This window comes from Dermacentor andersoni, chromosome 2 (assembly GCF_023375885.2).
Source record: "Dermacentor andersoni chromosome 2, qqDerAnde1_hic_scaffold, whole genome shotgun sequence".
NCBI lineage: Eukaryota > Metazoa > Arthropoda > Arachnida > Ixodida > Ixodidae > Dermacentor > Dermacentor andersoni.
The window spans coordinates 71,571,479-71,594,077 of NC_092815.1; the positions used below are offsets into that span (position 1 = coordinate 71,571,479).

The 22,599-nt window shown below is 47.0% G+C and overlaps 1 protein-coding gene across 1 annotated transcript in view; it reads left to right on the plus strand.

Annotated features, from left to right (window-relative positions):
- Positions 1-469: 469 nt before the first annotated feature.
- Trpm (transient receptor potential cation channel, subfamily M) overlaps positions 470-22,599 on the plus strand; it is a 271,033-nt gene continuing 248,903 nt past the window's right edge. Inside the window, exon 1 of the mRNA XM_072286136.1 lies at positions 470-1,078. Coding sequence (XP_072142237.1) covers positions 956-1,078 — 123 coding nt within the window. The 5' untranslated portion in view covers positions 470-955. The remainder of the gene's footprint in view (positions 1,079-22,599) is intronic.

Genomic DNA, 22,599 nt, shown 5'->3' on the forward strand with positions numbered 1-22,599 from the left:
GGAACAGCGCAGGTAGGTACAACATCGCTGCTTTCCCTACGCAGAGCGGCGCAAGGTGCCTAGTTATCCTTTTCTACCCTCACCCTTCCCTCAGGCACCCTCCCGGGTCCCCGCTGCAAAGCAAGGCGCGCGCAATCGATTCCCCTCTCCACCCATGAAGCGTCCCGCAATCGCGTCCTCGGCACCCTCCTCCGCCTCGTCGCAAACCGCGCGCGCCCCAGGTTCATCCCGGCGCGCTTAGAAACCACCACCAGTCTCGTCTCAAGCCCGGCGCCGAGCGCTCAGCTGTGCGCGGCGCGCTCTTCGACTTTGCGCCCCTGGGACTGCGCCTGGCGTTTCCGGCTGCGCGTCTCACTATGGATTACGACGACGCCAACGACATGTGCTGTGTCACCGCGCCACGAGCCCGCAAGAACCGCCCCGTGAGCGTCGACTCGGCCAGTCCCTGTTGGGAAATCGCTTTCAGGAATACAGGAGCGTCTCAGGGAAAGTCGTGCCGTAACTCGAGTTAGGGGGTGGGCAGCAAACTTACCTTCACGCGGCACACTCACTGGAGGTGCAACTTCTTTTTAGTAGATTGTCGAATGGGCTTCAGGGAAGGTTGTGACTTCAAGTTGCGTGAGGTTATCATCCGAACGGCCAGGCAACAAATAAAATAAAGTAAAATAAAGGTAAAGCCAGAAACGGAAGAGCCCGAGTTTCGCAGCAAGTGCTTGGATCCAAGAAAGGTTAGCAGCAATGCTACTTTCAGTGGAAGCTTAGAATGTACCGTTGAGCAGTGACTTCCAGTTCCAGGGAGATTCGGTGGAGATGTTCGTGGCGAAATTCGTTGAGGCTAATGAGAAATGAGTGATTGTGAACATCGGGTGGTGATTACCTCGTCGACGTCGTCTCGTCTCAAAAACGTCGTCCCGTATTGCCATCGCAACCCGAGGAGCGGTGCTGTGCGATCGCCATGAATCTCCAGGTGCCACAGGTCGGAGGTGTGACCAGGAGTGTGCGATACAGCATCGCTGGAGCCATGGGAGGAGACGGAAGGCAGAGTGTGTGCCTCATACCATTCGCGGCTGACAGAAAAGTGAGTATACGTTTTGTTCGCTGTCGACGGCCACTACGGGGGCTCGCTTAAGTGACTCTTGAGAACTGCTGAGTGGCGTCAATGGCGGTTCTTATTGTATTACACCACGCCAAAGATTATGTTCTCGGCAAGTTATCTATAGTCTGCTTAGAACTAAAGTATGATTCATAAGCGACACCTTTGGTACGTGCATTCCGTTAAAAAAGCTTTAAGAGCACCGGAGATTTGTAGAAATTACACTTTATCACGGTTTATACTCACGGCACATCACCTGTATGTGACAGTTGTGGAGTAATTGTGCGTTGCTCCTTTCAATTCTAAGACGCGTATGATGACAGCGGGAAAATAGCAGCAAAATTATTTCGGATTATACCTCAAACTTAAGAATTTCCGCGGCATAGAAGCCTTAAACAGCGCTTCCTTGCTTGCACTCGTGTATGTGAGACCGAATTGTTGGGGCAAAAAGCTACAAACAGCATTTCGTACCTCGTAGCGGCCAAAGTAAACTTAAAATTCGTACGCCGACGATCGAATTTTCCGTAAATGATGCGAGTACTTTTCGCTTCCTACGATTCTCAGTGAAGTATTTGTTCGAAAACGGCTGAAGGTCCTTTGACTACAGCAAATATTATGAAAGTTGGTTGCTTGCTGCTCGGCGAAGGAGGATGTATAGCAACTTTCCACTAAATTTCTCATCTCCGAATGCATCAATAATAATAATTTAGTGGAGTTTGTGGGTTAGCGCGTTGAATATTGGGTCAGGCCAGCCCCAGAGTGTATGCGATGTGTCGCGAAAATCCTCAGAGGTGTGCCTTTTTCGCTAGTGATGAGTAGGTAGGCATTGAGTCGGGACCCCCCTGACACCGTACCACCATCTGCCTTTTTAAAGCTTTAGAAAATGTTTATTTCAACAAAAGACGATAAGAACATTGAGTCAGAATGACGGCACGATTCCACGAGGACATATACACAGTACGAAGCATTGCATACATGGCCCGCGATTACGTTAAGGGCCCCGTGTCGCAAAAAATCCGATGTCGGCGTCGTACGTTGCTTGGCGAACAATCATTCCGAGCCACAACCACGCAGGCCCTCCGCGTGGCGAGGATGCGTTACTGAACTGATTGAGGTCCTCAAAGCAAAATACGTCAGAAAAATCGTAAGGTACGACCTAAACACAACGTGCAGATATGAAAGCGTCGGAGTTTAACATAATTCCTTTACGTGGGAACTCGAGCGCAAACCCCTTTTCCGAGCGACGAGGCCCGCTCGGTTCCTTGCAACAACACCCTCGCGCTCGGCTCAGCGTATCCGCAAGAAAGCGGCGGTTGCCCGGAAGCATGACAAGAACTCGGGGATCTTTGAAATCTATAAGCGTCCTCCAATTTTTCCTGCCGTTTGTGGATGTGCTGGGATTGTAATGTGTTGCTCGTGCCAAACTTCAAACCGTGTTGCCACTTTAGTTTTTGTGGTGGTTATGTTATCATGCCAAGCACATAGTTTACTTAGAATCTCAACCTATATAGTCGGAGCAAGGTTGAGGGTACGCAGATCTTTATTGCCGTTTTTATTGAGGCTCGTTCTGGGAAATGGAGTAATGGCGAAAGTCCACGAATGCGTCTGTCTGTTTATAAACGCTGTATATGTTGTCAGAAAGAAAGAGTTAAGAGGCCGTCCTTTCGAGTGTATCCTGTTCACTAAAACTTCCTCTTTGTCCCTTGCGTTGCTCATCTCCTGCCCTGTCTCTGCACTTGATCCTTACAATATATATATATATATATATATATATATATATATATATATATATATATATATATATATATATATATATATATATATATATATATATATATGTGTGTGTGTGTGTGTGTGTGTGTTAGTAAACTTACACCAGTGGCCTATACTATAAACGATAATTACTTAAGCAGAAACATTTAGTAAAACAATATGTCAACTTTATGGATACATATATTACGTTACGTTAATGGTGGTAAGGATACGTAGGGCTGAAAGTAAACGATACTTCATTATGGGCTCGCCAAAACGAAAGAAAAATGTGAGATCTGTAACCCCTGGCTTTAACTGCTTTGACTGCGCATTTGAATTTGTCCATGAGTGAAACAGTGAGATCCACCTAATACTTAAACCGAACTCCACTCCCACCACATCTTATTTACCCCTGACCTAAGCTGTTTCAAAGTATTAGCTTTTGTTTGCTCGTTACTTAGTTGTGCGCCGTCGTCCTCGCAATCCGCAGCGCAGACCTCGACAGCGCGCCTAGATCGTTGGATGTCGGGGCGAGTATAGAAGGGTGCTTCTATTGGTGCAAGTGCACGTCATGCCGCCCGCACTTGCACCAATGAGAGAGAGAGCAGAGTTAGGTCATTGTGACGCAAAGCTCAGTTCCTTGCAACACCATAAGATGGCGTTACCCTCCGCTCATCGCGGGCGACGGGTGCCACCTATTGCGACTGCATTATTCTGGAAACGTTGCCGCAGCGAGGTCACGGCTCGCTTTTCCATTCGTGAGTCGGTGACGGCGTGGGCATTGGGCTCCGCGTCTTGTTAACGCGATGGCGCTCAACATCATGGCGTGTTTATCTTCTGACGGGAGCGCAGGCGGTGGTGGCTCACCGGCGCGCCGCTGCGAGTCCGGCTGCGCGCTATATAGTGCATGCTTAGAAAGCCGGCGAGCACTTGACCATCGAAGAGCGGCGTAGTTGTTTAAAGCGCAATGCTACAAAATATCCTTTACACTGAAATGTCACGGAGGAAGCAGGACTTTCGGACACCCAAGCGAATCGGCGAGCTGGAGATCGGGAGCGAAAACGCCCAGTCCTTACCCCAGCTAACGAACAAACAGTCGCGTTACGCACTCGCAGCCTTCGCGTGAGTTTGGTCGTTCCATTTCCGAATCACATTTCTTTCCCACTTTTCTTGTATAAATATCATGAAGTGTATCCTAAATGATACCATAATTAGCATTTGATTACACTGCTTAAATACCAGAACTGCATGGTGGCAGTGGCGCCGACGTCGCGAATGTACCTCGAGTGTCCGTATAATTTCTGTTGCAATAAATGGTTTGCTTCTATGGGGCTTTTCTTGGCTTCATGTGGTCGTTCGTAAATACTGATACCGTCGGTTATGAAGAAAGCAGTGGTAGTGAGGGAGCTTCTCAAACGTGGATATATTTAAAGCATGGGTTACTGTGATGGCTGCACTGTGCTTTAACTGTTCCAAGGGATAAAAAGACGACGTTCGAAAGCGGTCAGCCGTATGATGCGCAGTCAATTGCATCTACTGCCACATTATCTCCCCGGATAAGTAATTTACTTCCTGGAGGGAACGAACACTTAATGGGTTTACGCGCCTAATTACCTTCTTTTGTCCGGCATTGTCTGGAAACGTCTATGCTGTAGAAATATTTTGCACGTGATACTCGGCCCGTCTCTTATGCATGTTTTAAAAAATATGTGCATACATTTCAGTGTACAAATATTGTTTATTTCTGTGCGTTCGCAGCACAGCACTCGTACGGTTCAAAACGGGGCGCTAGGGGACCTTGCGTCGCTTGATTACATCGCGTCTCCTCATTGAGACGTCGCCTCAAGCCACTGCCTGCGTCCTCGAAGCCTTCTTTTTCAGCAACCATGCACGGGATCTCAAAGGCGAAGTGCAGAGGTCACGTTTATTTGGTTTTGCCCTTACTCGTCTAATCACGTAGGTACACGCAAGGTATTGCAATTAGAAGCCTCACTATCGGCTGTCATTGCCATCACACTTTCACACGACACCACCGATAAGCTTTCATTTTTTGTTTGCGACGTTTTATGGCGAGTTCAAAATATCGAAGCTCCTAGAAAGAGCTCAGTCATAGCGTCTCTGAGAACCTTATCATTGCAGAATTATAAATAAATAAAAAGAGCGCGAGAGAGAGCGAATAAGATATCAAAGACAGAGTGGTTAACTATATTAACAATCATATGGCTACTCTGCATACTGTCGAAAAGTGGAAAGGGCCGCAAAAAGGGTAAAAAAAGGATATTGCCACGGGACAGAAATAGTAAAGCGAAAGTGTATTTACAGGTATTTTCAAATTGCAGCAACGCTGGATACGCAAGATGGCTGCCCGAAACAGCCACACGCTCGCTACGCCAAATCGTCGTCTTTGTTGTAGTCACACTATACCCACTGCTCCTTAACAATGTAAAGATAATCTCTGCACACAAACACGAGGAAGGCGACTGACAACGACTTTAATATTGCATTCAGTTACGATGCTTAAAAAAGAAGAAAGAGAAAAAAGAGGAAAGAAAAGAAGGAAAGACGAATAAAAAAAAGCACGCTCTAGTGCTTTTAGAGCAACTCCAGCTTAAAAGTATTATCCAGAACGCCCACATGGTAGGCGATATTTTAAGATAATTCCCCATTGCACTCACTGGAATTGTCAGATTATTATATGCGAAATCCTGAGCAAACGTCCTTACTTGCATTAGGCAAAAAGGAGGTGAGGCGTGCAGACAGGACACAAGAGTAGAGAAGTGGACAACACGAACGCCGACACGATTACGACTACGGCGTTCGTGTTGTCCACTTCTCTACTATTGTGTCCTGTCTGCACGGCTCACCTCTTTTTTGCATAATGAATCCTTACCTCAGCTCAGCTTTCAGTCGTTCTAAGCTTACTCGCATGAGCGAGGTGGAAGGGAAGGATCAGAGTCACAGAATACTACGAGACAATGTAAATTTTGATCTGACTAACGCATACTTCAGTGAGAGCTTCAACGAGTTCTTCAGTGAGAGCTGTTCAGCAGTTCCAGTTCAGCCTCTGCCCATCTTCTGAATAATTTTGCGCGCAGAGTTAATCGACTGACGTGCCACCAGTTCATGATCAACTGAAGCTCGTCGTCACCTATCAACTGCTACAAAGTGCCCAAATGGCTGATGCGGCGGAAAAAAGAAAATACTGATTGAATACTTCTTTTTAGTAATACGGTTATTTACAACCGCGTGAAGCCAAGAGACTGTTAAGCCATGGAAAACATAAGGAAGGCTAACTATTCGTTTTAAAGTGAAATGTAGAAATCGTGAGAGAGAAATGTAAGTGGTGGAAAAGGCAAGTCGCAGTGGATGGGAGTCGAACCCACGTCTTCCGCGTTACGCGTATACAATACTCTACCATTGAGATACCGCGGCGGCCATTCACGCTTACATTGAAAATGATAAGTTACCTTTCCATAAACTTCTCCTGGCTTCTTTGTCTGTTGGCTTCATGTAGACTGTATTCTTGTGTTTAGCAATGGGAAGTAGCGTTTCGTAGTTAGTTCTGATGTTTATAGCTTACGCGACCATCAGCCGGCTTTTACGTTGCTTGCCAGTCGCTGTATTTCAGCTTTCAAAATGTTGGGACACTGGTATGACTAAACAATTTTGCCGCTACTTGCTAGCAGCGTGGGCCGCGGAGAAAATGGAAAGGATACGGGGGCACTTGCTCGGATTCTACAGTGTAGCTGTGAGAAATAAGACATAGTCGAGCTCTCCGAGCGTTCTGTGTAACATTTGGGGGGATAAATGTGTCTGCAGTCGATAGAAAGCGATAAGGCCGACTCATAAATCAAGGTGTTTTGCAGCGAAGTTTTTTATGCGGACCCTGTGCCGTCGTTGTTGGAGGTCGCTAAAGCTATCATCAGCAGCAGCAATGGCTCGAGCGTCGTCGTCTTCTTCCGCAGCTGGCGCCGTTGCCGATCGTCATTCCAGAGTATAATTTCACTTATGTTGTAATGTGGAGGCCGCGTTTACGGGGGTCATTGCTTAAGGGGGCATGAGCCATTGATTGTCTTACGTGACGGGCAGACTTAATTTTGACGAATCGCAAGCGGCAATGACGGGCGGATGCTGCTAACCCCGCCACCGAGCAAACTTGAGACGGATTGCGGGCATACCGTCATAAATGTCGTTCTCTCCGTCGCAGCCGAACGTGTGTGTAACCTCATTAAGAAACGCAGACGCCAATCGTCAAACCAATCCAAGCAATCGTAAAAACGACTGCAGTGCCCGCATCTCCAGTGGTGGGCCTTGCGCCTGATATACGGAGCTTTGGATTAATGGTTCTGCACATTCCATCCCAGCTACAACTATAGGAAGCCCACGGGGCGGAGGAACTTGCACGCGAAAAAAAAAAGAAAGCACAACAAAACACAGACACAAATCTCAGGCGTAACAAAAAACAAAAAAAGAAACCTGGGAGGACCGCAAGAAAAAGCATTCTAAAGTATGCTCACCATGCAAAGCACTGTAAGGATTGGGGGGCTCAATCACCCCGTTCGTAACAAGTTGTCAAGATTGGAGTCGGGCATGAATTATATGGTAGCTGGCCCATGCCGTCGTTCAACTTATCCACTCTGAGGACGTTGTTGAAGGGAAGGACTGCTTCTCATCGAGAACGGGGAATATGGGTTTATTTACAGTATCTACATAAGGACGTTGCAGTTCATCAGTCTAGCATGACGGCGAGTGAAAGTACACTGAGCAGCCGCACAACAGCGGTTTATAAACACTCGGTCCTCCCTCGATCCCAAGGTGAGGGAAATGGCCGACCAGTCACCGTAGACGAGCCGCCTCTCTGCGGGAGGGCTTACACACACACACATTACCGCACAGGTTCACGGTCCCCACCGACGTCAGGCGGTCTTCGCAGAACTCGGGGCTTACGTCAGGAAAGGCACATCTTATTTCCCGAGCTGACCCCCTCAGCGCGGCCGCCGGTTGTCCATTGTCTTGCGTCTTGAAAGGCGCGTGGGAAGGGGCCTCCGAAGACGTTCCCTCGGCAACTCCCCCACTCACAGCAGATCGGCTCGGCGGTGGCGGGTTCCGTCACAAAGCCTGGTTCGTCGAACTCATCTCGGCAATCCCGCGACGCAGAGTGGCGGACGGAGCGCATTGTAGCCCGCCCACAGTCGACTTAGTGACGCCGTGGCTAGAGGGTTGCGCTGGCGTTCCAGGAAAAGTTGACGCCGCTGTCGCAACTGGCTGGCAAAACTTGCACCTCAGCGGGCCGTTCTTAACAGCACGTAAAAGCGAAAATGAGGTGAAAGAATGATAAAACAAAAGATTTACAATATAAACTGCTTGCGAAGTTTGACTTGCATGGTGTAACACTCGGTGTAACTAACACAGCTTTGCTGTTCAACCATCTTCACGCACTGGAAGGGGCGGAAATTTCTTTTTTTAGTTATACTAGCTCGTTTGTTTACAAGCCTATTTTAGCAGGCCTGTTTGCTATGCAGTGTTTCCGTCTTGACTGATCGTCTGTTTGTTCGAGCTGGTCTATCTTTGCTATGCAGTGTTCGCCTAAGCGAGAAGTACCGAGCATCACCCGTAACACAAGCTCTCCGACACACACTAAATAATAATAATAAAAAAGTCTTACACTTGTTGTGGTCTGATGGTAAAAATGGGATTAGCCGAGCACTGTTCGGCTTTGTCGGACTGATAGGACGTGTTTGTGCACGCCGCACGGTGAACCTCTTTTTGAAAGTTCCAGTGCCCTGTACTAATTTCATTTTCAGTTCTCTTAAATCGCCCTTAGTTTGGAAACTTACATAACGAGAAGCGAGATGCAGGACAGATTTGGGACAGAATTAGTACATCTAAATTAGAAGAAAGAGTGCAGAGAGCGAGAGAGAGAGAGAGAGAGAAGAAAACATTGTAGAAATAGTGAAAAGCTAATAAGTAGATTACGAAACCGCATTGAGCGCAAAACAAGTTAGCCAACAATAGTCCTCCCTCATTTTTTTCCCTCCTCACATCCAGTTCTTTTTAACAAACAAATCTTGGCACATTTCCTTGTTGACCTGTTTTGTAGCTGAGTGAATAATTTTCTGAACAAAGTTTACACGTGCAAATGTAATTCACTCTTTTATTCTTCTAGTCACGTCACTCCGTTTCTTAACTTGTCTCCATCCACAGAGTATCAGTACGGCTTCATGTGCTGCACAACGTTAATTATTTCGGGTCAGTTCTGTACTCGCCCAGAATGAGTCCGTAAACTCGGTCTACATGAAACCGCAGTCCCAACGGAACAAATGGCGACGTGAGACGGAGATAGGAGGGAAGCGCCATCTGCGCAACAGCTAAGAAATTGGATGTGAATCGAACGCACACTGAATTTTCACTTCATTCTTGCGATGTCGCCTTGTGCATTACTCAAAATGAACCGGTAGAACGGGGAGTAGCTTTTCATTTATGATTTCCTAAGCGAGTTGTTGTTTCATTACACTTTTCGTGAACTGGGTCTGGAGAGCGTTGCTGTTTCTTATTTGAGTTTCTGTTATCACAAGAAAAAAGAAAGTCATGCCTTTTTTACGCTTTCGCATCCAAATAGCACTACCTCGGATATTTATTTATTCAAGTGCCTAAATATTGCGCACGCGTAAGGCATCATATTCTTTTGTACTTAAAAGCTTTGCGCAGGCTGTCTTTCTTTTTTATTTTTTGCTCGTTGAAGGCTGATTTTCCCAAATACCTCGACCGACTTACCTCTAACATGTTTAAGAAACGCAGGCGCGCGCGCTTGTCTTGTGTCTGCCTTCTTTAGTGCCGTCTAAGGCGTGCGCTTGGTAAAAAAAAAAAAAAGCAAGTATGGAACAACTAGCCCAGCAACACGCTCAATTAAGACTTATTCCTGCCGATTCGCAGGTGTTCACTCGTCCGTGGTATTTGTGTGCGCTTATGCCCTAACAAGAAAATCCGGAAGCTCTCCTTAAACCAAAGCAGTCGTTCTAGCAGAGCGCATGTAGCCGGTGGTGTGCACGCAGGCCTATTCTTAAGGCCGAACATGTATATGCAATTTGGCTCAATGTGCAAGATGAGTATTAGACGTGTAACTGCAGGAAAAAAATTAAGCACACACGCTCCATTATTTTGTTGTTCGCAAACCTGAATTTCAGAGCCAACTCCGAGGATTAGCTGAAGCGGATTTTTCTTTCGGACAGCAGAGATTACACTGCGACTGGGCTGGAAGAATATAATCGCATTACGCTGTGACAACAGGGTGGGCGTCATGGATTCCGCGAAGGTGGGCCCATACACTGGGCGACGGGAGCGGCTTAAATGTATACACTCTGAGACGAGTAGGAGCTTCCAGCCTATACATCATCAGAGCCTCGCAGTGGCACAGTGCAGGTAACTTGCACTGTGCGAGTGTGCAAGTTACTTGCTATTATTAGCATACCGTGATGCTGCCTTTCTTCTCAAACTCCACCGAAATTCTGGCCACTGCGATGCACTGTCCACACCACCCTGATATCTTCGTGAGAGCTAGTCCAGCTGCGCAGGCTTTAACGTAGGACTGTGGGTAGGGTGCCGCCTGGTGATGAAATGCTGAAAGAAGATAGAGGAAACACTGACCCAGAGGGTCATGGAGGTTTCAGATGCGCTTTGAGAAGGAAAGAAGAAAAAATGCAATCGCACACACACACGCAGATAGAGAGAAAGGAAGAGAGGGCGATATATAGAGAGAAAGGCGAGCACGAGCACCTTTGTCCCCAAAAGACAACGTGGAGCCAGACGAAAAGAAACGAGCACACTATTTTGGGCTCCGACGTGAAGCAAAAGTGTTAGCGACACAGAAGTCAATGCCCTTATAAACCATATAGGAGTAGGTTGCAGGTGAGGGTGATGCTTCGTCGAGGCTGAAGAGCGCAATGCTTCTCACGCAATTTCACGTCGGCTCACTGCGACATACCGAACTACTCAAGGCGGTGAGTAAATAGTCCTGTGAAACGCTTTGGGCGTCAACTATGGCTGTATGCGGCCTCAACCGCCTTTTAACGAGGCTTACGCTGCTGCAACGCGCGCGCCACGGGGCCGGATGTAAGGAACGGCGCGGACCAGAAACCTGCGCGGCTCGCGAGAAACGCTAGAAATATAGGGCGATGCAACAGCGTACAACTGCGCTCGCCCGATGAAGCACGCCGCGTGGGTCGATGCATCTTGCAGTGCTGATGGGGCCGCGAAGGGAAGCAAAAAGGCTGGCAAGGATTGCGAGCCTAATGGGGTGGTTTAGTCGGGATCCAGCGCCTCCCATCCCTAAGGAGGTCCCCATGAGGGCCGCGACGCGCAGATTGAAGGCGCACTCGACCGGCAAGGGGCCTCACCGTGAGGCGAAGTTGCGGCCAACAGGCGCTGATTAATGGCGGTCCATCGCTCGCGCCTATATAGGGTCAGGCAGCGCTGCACTTCTCTCTCTCTCTCTCTCTCTTGGTTTGAGCCAGTGCGTGTGTGGAAAACCAGTGAGTGCGCCATCGAAGACTCATTGCTCGAGCTGCCCGCTTCGCTCTCGGCTTCAGACCGGCGTGCGAATTGGATTCTAATTGTCTCGGTGCAGAAAGGGGTTCGAGTCTCTGGTCCCTGTCCTTCTCCCTGGCTGGTCGAACAAAGCCTCAAGTCGTCTGCTACAGACGTCGCGAACGAATTGCCTTTCCTGAGCCTCCTGACATGTTAAGATAATGACCCCTTGTCTGTTTCGTTACTGAACTTTACGTCGCGAGGAGAAGTTTGTGAGAAATAAAAAAATAAAAAAGAAAATGAGTGAATGCGCAGTCTGTAGCTTCTCGCGTCGATACCTTGATTATAAGGAACCCGCAGCAGAGAAACTGTGGTTCAGATGAGAGCCACGCTATATGGTCGAATGAAATGAGTTAAGAGAAGGAGGAAATAAGGGCAAGGTCACTTGGGATCTCTATTTGCCCGCGAATAGCTTGTAGAGTTCTCGAAAGAAGCACGACGCGCAAGCGAATGGATTCGCGTTAAAAGAATGCAGTGGTTTGTGTAAGATGGAACAGTGATTGCAGTATGTGATTGCTGCCTGCTGGTCGATTGGTCCTGTACTGCAATTTTTTTTGTCAACTGAATGTCGGCGTAAACTGAATTATGTATATAAAAAATACACGTATTAAGAGACGTCAGTTCCCCGAAGACAACAAACACAGTGTACAAATTGCGCATAAGAAGTGTTCAAACGCACCGTGCATATCCAAAAGAGAGATCAATATTGTATCTTTTCATTTCTTACGAAACACGTTACCCACCGTCGTTGCTTAGCCGCTTTGGCGTTGGGCTGCGAAGCACGGGGTCGCGGGAGCGAATCCCAGCTGCGGCGGCCGCATTTCGATGGGGGCGAAGCGCAAGAACGCCCGTGTACCGGGCTTTGGGTGCACGGTAAAGAAGCACAGCTGGCCAAAATTAATCCGGAGCCTCCCACTACGGCGTGCCTCATAATCATAACGTGGTTTTGGCACGCAAACCCCCAGGATTTATTTTAATTCATTTTAACAAAACGCGTTGGTATATGTGTTGGTGTATGTAGCACCCGAACTATACATTTCATTGTTAGAGTGAAATAATCTAAGCATGACACTTTATCGGTGCGCGAGGTTCCCATGCACCTCGACAGCGTCTTTCGCTTTGTGTGCGTGCATAAAATGAAAATAATCCCCTGTAAAATATGCTCAAATACATTTACGTTGGCAGAAATCCCCTGCTAAAAGATGCTTGAAGCAGTTAATCTGACTAATAAAATGTGATAGAACATTTATATATTCTTTGTTTGCTTGCAGTACGTGCCGAAGTTTGTTAGTGTGCTCGAAAAAGTGGAGTTTTAGAGTTAACTTTGTTCTCCGTAGGTGACGCGATGGAGCGCTGTTTGCCAATCGCTGTGTCTGGGTTTTGAAACGTAGACCTATAGGGTGTTTCGCAACTGGTCCGATTTAATAGCTCTGTGTTGTACAGAGTCGTTCACTCATAGGGGAAAGCATCATCAGTATCCAAGCCAGTATAAGTTCAGCATTTTTCCTACATTTTGGGGAAATGCGTCATACACAACATCTGGTGTGGGTATCTGTTAATGAAATATTTGTCTGCTGGGATTAATATCAAATTTAAGCTAACATGAACATTTGAATATTTACGAGGCGCTTCGCTTGCGAGTTGGTCGACCATGTACACCATGTGCATTGCATGATTTCTGACAAGTTTTCCTGAAGGCGAGGGACAACTCGCTGCAGCAGCTTTACAGAAACAGGATGATCATGGTGGTGCGTAAAGCTCCTAAGAATATATCTAGACGCTTCTAGTTTCCTTGTTGTTCTCGAGCGAAAATGTGTTTTTTAAAATTAAATTTATGTAAGGAGATGTTGGCGTCTCATACAGACGCTTGCTACTCCTCTGCTCCTTCGTGCAATAAAAATAGAAAACACTCTCAGAAGAACAAAGCCGTAACGATACAAAAAGCACTTGACAACAAGTTTGCGCAAGTAGCTAAGAACTCCTGACAGACAAGCCATTAGTTCACAATTCAAGTGCACAAGCTAGAATACAAGCCCATTGATGTACGCTTAAAATATGCCTTTGTCTTGGTACTGCCGCCTAGTTTTCATCTATCTATACCCTTGCTTATGGCACGCGATCTTCAATTTCAATAGGGATTTCTGAGTTGGGCCGTATAATGGAGAGGGAACTATCCGTCCGATTCTGTGCCAGTGTCCACAGTATCTTGTACAGAGACGCCTCCTTAACAATTTCGACAACCGACCTCAGTCGGAAGAGATAACTTAACATACATCATAGAGGTGACTCGATAACCCATCAGAAGTCTGTGAGAGCATTATTTTGTGTTTTGCGATTCACTGGACCCAGTGAACGTCTATAGGTCTATAGTAGTTCCTATTTTAAGGGAAAGCATTCTTTGCGCCTCCGCCAGGGCTTGGCGTTCACCGTCGTTTCAAAGCATCAAATGGTATCAAATGGCCCCATTGAGTGAAAAAGCCGGTGTCTGTAGGCGAGAAACGGCACGTAATTTCCCATAATCTGCGACGCCACGTCGCCTGCGTGCCGTGACGGAGTAGGGCAGACGAATATGAACACTTGCTGCCGTGCTAGCGCGCCAGGTGTCGCTTGAGGGGAGAGGGCATCGACGCGACACCACGCCGCCAGACGAGAGTTCATTTGAGGGAGCGCCACCCGTTTGTGCGCAGAGGCGAGTAAGAGCGGGCGTGAGAGAGAAAATCTGGGGGCTTTTGCTCCTTGAATATATATATATATATATATATATATATATATATATATATAACGAGCGCTAACTTTCAACAACTTTCAACAATTGTTGAAAGTTAGCGCTCGTCACGTGTTCCTGCTTCGTCCTTGCGTAGTTTTTTGTGTTATTTATACCAGTTTACGATCGAACTACCATCACGCCTAAACTTCTTCCCTGCTAAAATCCCTCAAATGAACGTGTCGTCGTCGTCAGCGCCCCTCGACGGAGCTGACACGGCGACGCGACGCCGCGGGGCGAGACGGGCTGGCGTCGGCGAGTTAAATTCGCATGACGCGCGAGTGAGGCTGCCGCCGTCTCGCCCTCGGAAGTTCGGCATCTGTCTCTCTCACCCATACTGGGCTTAGCCGCTGCGCGTGCCTGCCGGCTTTGGTGGCCGCTGCTGCTTCCTCGGTCTCTCATCGCGCACGACGTTGGTGGCATGCGGCATCCTCAGCAATATCGTCCAAATGATTCCGGTCTACAGCCAAATTGCAAAAGTAGAAACTGTACAGAAAGAAATAGCCGGCACCAATTTAATCGAAAAACTCGATACGAGACCCGGCAGCAAAACTATGAAACATTGCTCGCAGCGCAAAACTCGAAGGATCGCTCAGCGGCGTTCAGTTGGACAGTAATACTTTCGCATTCACAACTCATAAGAAGTGCATAGGGATTTTTTTTTTGCTGGAGTAGTGTATAGACAACTTCACTACGTGTGTGCCCGAATGGTCAACTTGCAGCTGTCTGGCCTAGTGGGCAACTCGGACCACTGGGTATATGTGTGCCCGGACAGACAACGTCGGGTATCTGCCACTGGGTATGGGCCCATTATTGGTCAATACCTCGGAATGAATGCGACACTGTGACATAAGCACTATGAAGCCGTAAATGTTCTATTTAGATGTTTAGATGTCGCACTTCTCTGTGATCCCAAACACCTCTCGTCAACGTTCTTACCACCACAAGCATCACACATCGCCTTCGTCCTAGTGACGCAAACGGCTAACAGCTGCAGGCGACGAGGTTGTGCTTTCGTCACCCGCTCCTGCTGCTCTACCTCGCTTACTCAAACAAGCTTCGCGTCATTTAGATTCCAACATAGCGTTCAAACAGCGCGTTCTCTCTTGTTTCTCTCTTCTCATCACTTCTTTATGACACATTTCTTTTCACCCCTTTGTAGGGTAGGAAACGGGAAACTAGCATCTGGTTAACATCCCTGCTTTTCCTCTCTGTCTCTCTGTGATAGATAGATAGATAGATAGATAGATAGATAGATAGATAGATAGATAGATAGATAGATAGATAGATAGATAGATAGATAGAAAGAAAAATTAAAAATTAAATGATGTGCTTTTACGTGCCAAAACCACGATCTGATTATGAGGCACGCCGTAGTGGGGGAATTCAGAAATGTGGACCACCTGGCGTTCTTTAAAGTTCACCTAAATATAAGCACACAGGTGTTTTAGCATTTTGCCCCCATAGAAATGCGGCCGCCCTTGTCGGGATTCGATCCCGCGACCTCATGCTTAGCAGCCAAAAACCATAGCCACTAAGCAACCAGGGCGGATGTACAGATAAAGATAGAGGGCTAGGAGAAAGTAAACTGTGGTATAAAGTTTGCAAACAGGGATAAGGTGCCTCAGAAAGGCTGGCCAACGTTTCGATAGGAGGACCTATCTTCGTCAAAGGCGGCCTCGTCATCATCGGCATGGTGAAGGCATGGCAATATGATAAAGGTTGATCGCCAGAGGCGATCAGCCTCTGGCGAAGTAAGCGATTTAACTAACCTGAGATATGTTGCAGTTGGTTACCCGGCTCTGGGAAAGGGGGAAACGGGGAAAAGGGGACTGAGATATAAGAAAAAGAGGAGAGAGAGAGAACTCTATTGATGATTCAAGCTATGCTGCAGGCAGTTTGTCTTCGTGCATTTACACTGTGGTTATTGCGACCATAACTTGCATGTGAACACCTAATATGCCGAGTGTACACAGTACTAAGGAGTCTGAAAGCCTGCTCATACTATTTCGCATGTCACTTGTTAAGGTAGCCACCAATATGCACAACGCGCCCGCTTTACGAAACACTTGGGCGGCGAAATGGTAACATTTTGCCCTATTTGATATCGGACACACACCTCACGCAAGTGGCTTACACGGAGCAGCACCTTTGGGATGCGCGGAGCGATCTTTTAGAGTGGGTAGGGTTCTTTAGCGAAGCATGAATTATGGTTTACCATCGCCCACGTCACTGTATGACAATGAGGCAGAGCTGTGTGGCTGCAGCGCAAGGGACTTCCGGTGTCCTGGGAGTCAAGACGAAGCGGACGTTCGAACGACGCTGTCCCCTGCCGCGGCGCACATTTTTTACAATTTGCGGCGGTGGTGGATGAAGCCATTTCCTCCCCTTTGGTCTACAGACGCCTTTACAGCCCCCGAAGGCGTTTTCCTTATCCTTAGAAGACGTGACAGGCGTCCGGGTTTTATGTCAATGCATATTTATTTAGTAGTGACGGCGGTGTACCTTTGTTTCTACCTATATAGCTTCAAGAAGCAGCCAGGATTATTTATTCAGGTCCGGACACGTCCTACAATAGTCATGTGAATAAAGAAAGGCATCAGAGAGAGCGGCTTAATGCAGCAGCAGCAACAACAACAACTCTTCCGGGTGTTTTGTTCGAAAACGCTAGTTTGAATTTATGTAGTGTTCTACTCAAGGTTATCGTACGGAATATTGGTATGTGGCACGACAACAAAAACTAACTACAACAGGCTAATTATTCTACAAAATAAGATATTGCGCATTTGTGAGAACTATAAGGGACCATGTTATGAACTAAGCACATCAACATTATTTTTAAAATATAGAATGGTTTAAGCGAACAACGTTTACGATTGAAACTACTACAGTACATGCATAGCAATGCACTATATATACCCGAAAACATTAATGAAGATCCTTACGATATGAGACCAAAGAGAATACGGACACAAAAACAAGGATCGATTATGGTAAAGAGCAAACCTGCTATCAAGTACTAGCAACCATAAATAAGCTAGAAGATAACAATGATTTCAATATGAATAAAAATGCATTCAAGAACAACTTGAAGGAATTGTTACTAACACAGTGTTTGAGAGAGCGATTATTGTACCATCAATATATTAAAATCGCATTTTTCTCTTTTCTTTTTTATGTGGATACATACACATTCATAGTCACATGCTGCATTTGAGTGTACTATTGTAATTTACATATACAACCTGTACTTTACTCTTTGTGTACAGCGAGACGAAAAGGAAAATGGAAAAAAGGGGAAGATTTATTATTTCACCGTCCATCTTATGAACCAACTGTAACCCAATAATTTGTCAAATTCTATTGTTGCAAGTTTCTGTGTAAACTCATGTACAATGCGTGAAAATATGTTAACGTTATGTCTGCTCGCTCACTGCAAATGAACTGCCACTAAATGTAGTATAATACGGGCGTATTTTCCGGATACAGGGGCCCTTGTCAGGAACTGCGCGCCTTTTGCTCCTGCACCTTTCTTGAAATTGTATTCAAAATAAACATCCATGCATTGATTCATGGTTTTACCAAATCCAGTGGGGCCTTGAAACTGGGATTTAGCTATAGAAACGTTTGCGGACCCAACTATGATTACTTGCACGAGACATTATGAACAAGAACCCCAAAAACGACGATAACAACGACGTGTTCCTGTGTGTGTGTGTGTGTGCGTGCGTGCGTGTGTATGTGTGTGTGTTCTTGTCGTGTAAAGATGAAGCTTACAATTGTTGCCTATTGTATTTACTGTATCCTCTGTTGGACACTTTCTTTTGAGCTCATCTATCAGTTAAGAAGAGTGGAGCAGCCGGCGACGTCTAACAGCCATGAACATATCCTGGTATACAGTTAATAATAATAACTTCAAGCCCTCTATTCTATTGCTCATGATTTTTTTCTCGCTATTATAAGATATTTCTAAAATTTGCATAAGGAGTCTGCAATATCATTTTTCTCACGCGATTTGTTCAATTTAGGTCTTCTCTTGCTATTGCAAAGGGAATTACTTTAGTTTCCACGTCTCGTTTGTTCTATTACTGGTTTCCGGAATACCTCTATTCACTCTTTTGGTTAGCTCGCTCCTACCACCAGATTCTTGGCTAATCCGCCGCAGCATATTTGTCGCATTCTTTTAGAACAATAGCAACAGCATGCCGATCTTCAAGGATTCCTGCAATATTACAATTACTCAGGTCACAATGAAATGATTCAACTAATATCTATTATTGTTTGCTCTGTTCATTGCATTCGTGGTTCTTGACCTCATTCGGTGCCTCGTGCCTCTTTTCATTTTCACTCCTCGTTGCCTTTTCGAATCCTGTCAGAAGTACAAATACGCCAAGAACTTCTTTTATGTTTACACTGCCGTTTTTCTATTTTTTATTATTTTTATTATTTTATTCTGGATATTTACGTGCCAAAACCGCTATATGATTATGAGGCACGTTGTATTGCGGGGGAATCCGGATTGATTTTGACCACCTCGGGTTCTTTGAACGTGCGCCCAATGCACGCGTCACACGGGCGTTCTTGCATTTCGTCCCCATCGAAATGTGGCCGCTGCGGCCGGGATTTGATCCGGCGCCCTCAGATGTGGCAGTGCCACGCCAAAGGCCCTACGCCACCACGGCGGATGCCATTTCCATAGGCAATCACACATCATTGATTCCCTGTTGGACTGCACTGAACGTAAGAAATTATGCATCTTTCACACGTTTATGCCGCAAGGCAAACTTTAGAATTAAGAGAGAAGGAGAGAGATAAAAATAAAAAAGATGTCATCACAATCATCTAGTGTGGCACACTAGGCGACTTCATCAGATTTCTTTAACAGCTTCTCTGCGCAAAATAAGTTGTCAGAAAACTAACCAAAAGCAGTGAAAAAGTTAGCCCCAGACGTAGATTTCATTTTATTTAAGACTTGATTGGCGGTAACCGGTTGTATGCGTCAATATTGCACAGGTCCATGAATATTACAAAATATTCAAAAAGACCTTGGCATGTTTAGGCGAGACCAGATGCATCGTCTCTAGACAGAAGCGTTTGCGGTGTTCTCGTACGAAATCTTTTTAAGTGTGAACCGCGAAAATGGAAGATGTAGCACGAGGAACAGATACAACTCATGCTCACAATAGAACACAGTATAAGCACTAGCGAAAGTTCATAACCGCACATTCACTCACACGGTTAGCTGCCGGGTGCTGATGTCTGTCAGATGGTGATGGTATGGTGTATGGTGTCAGATGATGATATGGGTTTTATTGGCGCAAAGGCCAGGGATGGCCAAAGAGCGCCTGGACTTTAAAAGCATAATTCCCTGCTTTTAAACAAAGCGTTCACAATATATATGTATATATATATAATTTGAGCCCTGGATTGGAGAGGGGAAGACCATTGCGACGTACTACGTCGACAGAGACGACAACCGATCTTTATTTGCCGCCTCGACACCAAAAAAATGGCAGCAGTAGTCGCACAAACATACCCGTCGTTGCACGCGCACGCCCGACGATTGGTCTTGCAGTTGCGCAAATGCGTGCCTCAAGTGGCAGCGGGCGTTCACAACGAAGCGCGCCTCGCCTGCCGCCTTTCCCTCAGCCTTCGCCCTTCGAGACCGCGCAACGCCGAAGACAAGTCTATCGACACAACACGAAAGTCGGCGAGCTCTTCGCAGCAACTCTCCAAGTGTTCTCGACGGCGTGTGGCTGCCTTAATCCTGACGAAGCGGGCTTCTGGGTCGAGTGGGCGCTGACTGATGGAAACCACTTGGAACCACACGCTGCCGAATGAAGTGGCAGCTTTGTTTGCTCAGAGGAGAAGCATATATACATATAATGAAGAAAAAAAAGTACGACGTACGTTGAATAAGCACAGTATATTGCATTGACGTTTCGGCTGGTGGCCCAGCCTTTGTCTAAGTGAGGCCAGCGAGATTGCCTCAGCCACAATATATATATATATATATATATATATATATATATATATATATATATATATATATATATATATATATATATTGTCAAGGACAAAAACGGGACTTCGCATGTGCTCAGCTGGTATTCTAAGCGCGTTCTGTGTAACAGAAAGCAATTTCTTGCCAGAATAGCACTCTTGCCGACACAATAGCATTAGTGAGAGTTACTATCTTAATGTCGTCGTAGCTGTTAACGTCAAATCGAAAAAAAAAAGTAGGTTTACCGTCCCCAATGAAGCACCCATTTAAGTCAGAATTGTGATCGCATCTCTGAAGCGGGGCATAGACGGCGTGTTTGGCACTTTGATGACCATAAATGAGTTGTTTAATTTTTTAAAGATTTGCGTTAAAGGGCACATTGGAACGAACGCGGTAAAAAAGAAATTGTTGCATCTGAAGGATCGAGAGCGCCACTCGACCGCCTTCGCACTGAAAGCGAGAAACAGGGAGCAGAGAGATAGGAGAAAAAAAAATTACCGACGATTACGTTACTTCCTAATGCGAAATTTGAGCGCAGCAAATAAGCTGTTTCACCTTTTCGATAGATTGAGGCAAAGAAATCGAGCAACACATGTATGCGCTATCACAGAATTTTTTTTTTATTTTTCACACGTATTCCTTTAACAAAGACTCCACTAACAGTTCTTGACAGTCATGAAGGAAGCTTTGTGGTCGGAGAAATAGACTGATATATGTTCGACTTGGTACACCAATGCTTGATTCTCAAAGACGAGATCTATACAAGTGCCTCGCGAGGTTGTCACAGCCGTGGGACGCGTTACGAACGAGAGGAACGGGATGTTCTCCCGCATAAGTGTTAGGAAATTGCTGTTTGTCTTTATGTCAACATTAAAGTCCCCCACTACTAACATCGGTGTGGATCGATGGACGGTTAATGCGAGTTGCAGGAAGTGCACGACGTCTTTCGTGAGTGCGGTAGGGGCGAAGTAGGCAGCTACTACCAGCAAGATAATTTCGCAGTGGCGAACGGCAGCGGCAATTTCGGCTCGGGCGGTGCACATATACAGATCCGCCGCCACCGATCTGGCTCTCTGATTGCCACCGCACAGGGCGAACGGCAGCGGCAATTTTGGCTCGGGCGGTGCACATATACACATCCGCCGCCACCGATCTGGCTCTCTGATTGCCACCGCACAGGGGTTGCATTGGAGGAGGAGCGAAGAAAGGAATTAAGTTCGAGCCGGCGCTTTGACAACCGGAGACTCGCAGGAAGAGGGGGGAGGGGGGCGGCGTGTACACCCAGCGGCAAACGATGGGGGCAGAAGCGCGCGCAGCAAGCGGACAACACGATAAAGGGAGGAGGGAAGAGATAGCAGCGACTGACTGATGCCGCTGACGCCGATAGTGAGTCAACCCCAGCTGCGGAGTTGGTTTCAGGGACAACGCCGCCGATGCCGACACAAACAATATGATACCCTCGCTTCCGCAGCGCTAAGAACCAGGTCTAGCCGTGGGAAGGTGGTCACGTATTCGTCGACGTGCCGGGGCCTACGTGAAATAACCGGCGCGTCGGCAACTGAAGAGCACCCTATCCGCCACACAAGAACAGGGGGGGGGGACCCTTTCCTCCTCTTTCTGCATGGCGGCGACGGTGTTCTATGCAGTCACGTTATCTTGACTCTCTAGCGGCGTCAGCGGCATCCAGCGGTATCAGTCGGTCGCTGCTAGCGCTGGGGGGATGAAAGGGGGGCGGAGCTGGTTACGAGGCCGACGACAACGCCGACGACGACGCGAAACCCAGGAACGGACGCCAAAGAGCTGCGCTCTAAAAAAACAAAGTGGACGGCGAATGAAAGCCAGGCAGGCCAAGTACATATTTCTCAGAGGCTCGCGAAGGGCATCGGCAGCACACCTCTTCATGTTAAGGTGCGACCTCGACTCAAGCACTTTGCTCGCAGAGCGAAAGTATCTATCAAGAGAGGGTTCGAACAGTCAGGCATGCGAACCCCTTCCCCCCCCCCCCCCATCCACAAAAAAAAAAAGAAAAATTATGGGGTTTTACGTGCCCAAACTTGGATCTGATGACGAGGCACGCCGTAGTGGGGGACTCCGGAAATTTTGATCACCTGAGGTTCTTTGACGTGCAATTACCTGTAAATCAAAGCACACGGGTGTTTTCGCATTTCGCCCCCATCGAAATGTGGCCGCCGTGGCCGGGATTCGATTTCGCGACGTCGTGATTAGCAACCAACACCATAGCCACTAAGCAACCACGGCGGGTACGCGGGCGAAGCCACTGCTGCTCGCATCGTTCCTCTAAAAGTTGAAGTTCTGGTGAGAGTTGCAGTTACTTCCATCCCGATGGCAGCACGTGAAGAAAATGGCCTTTTATTTCGTGGTGCAAATTCTAGAAACGCGCTT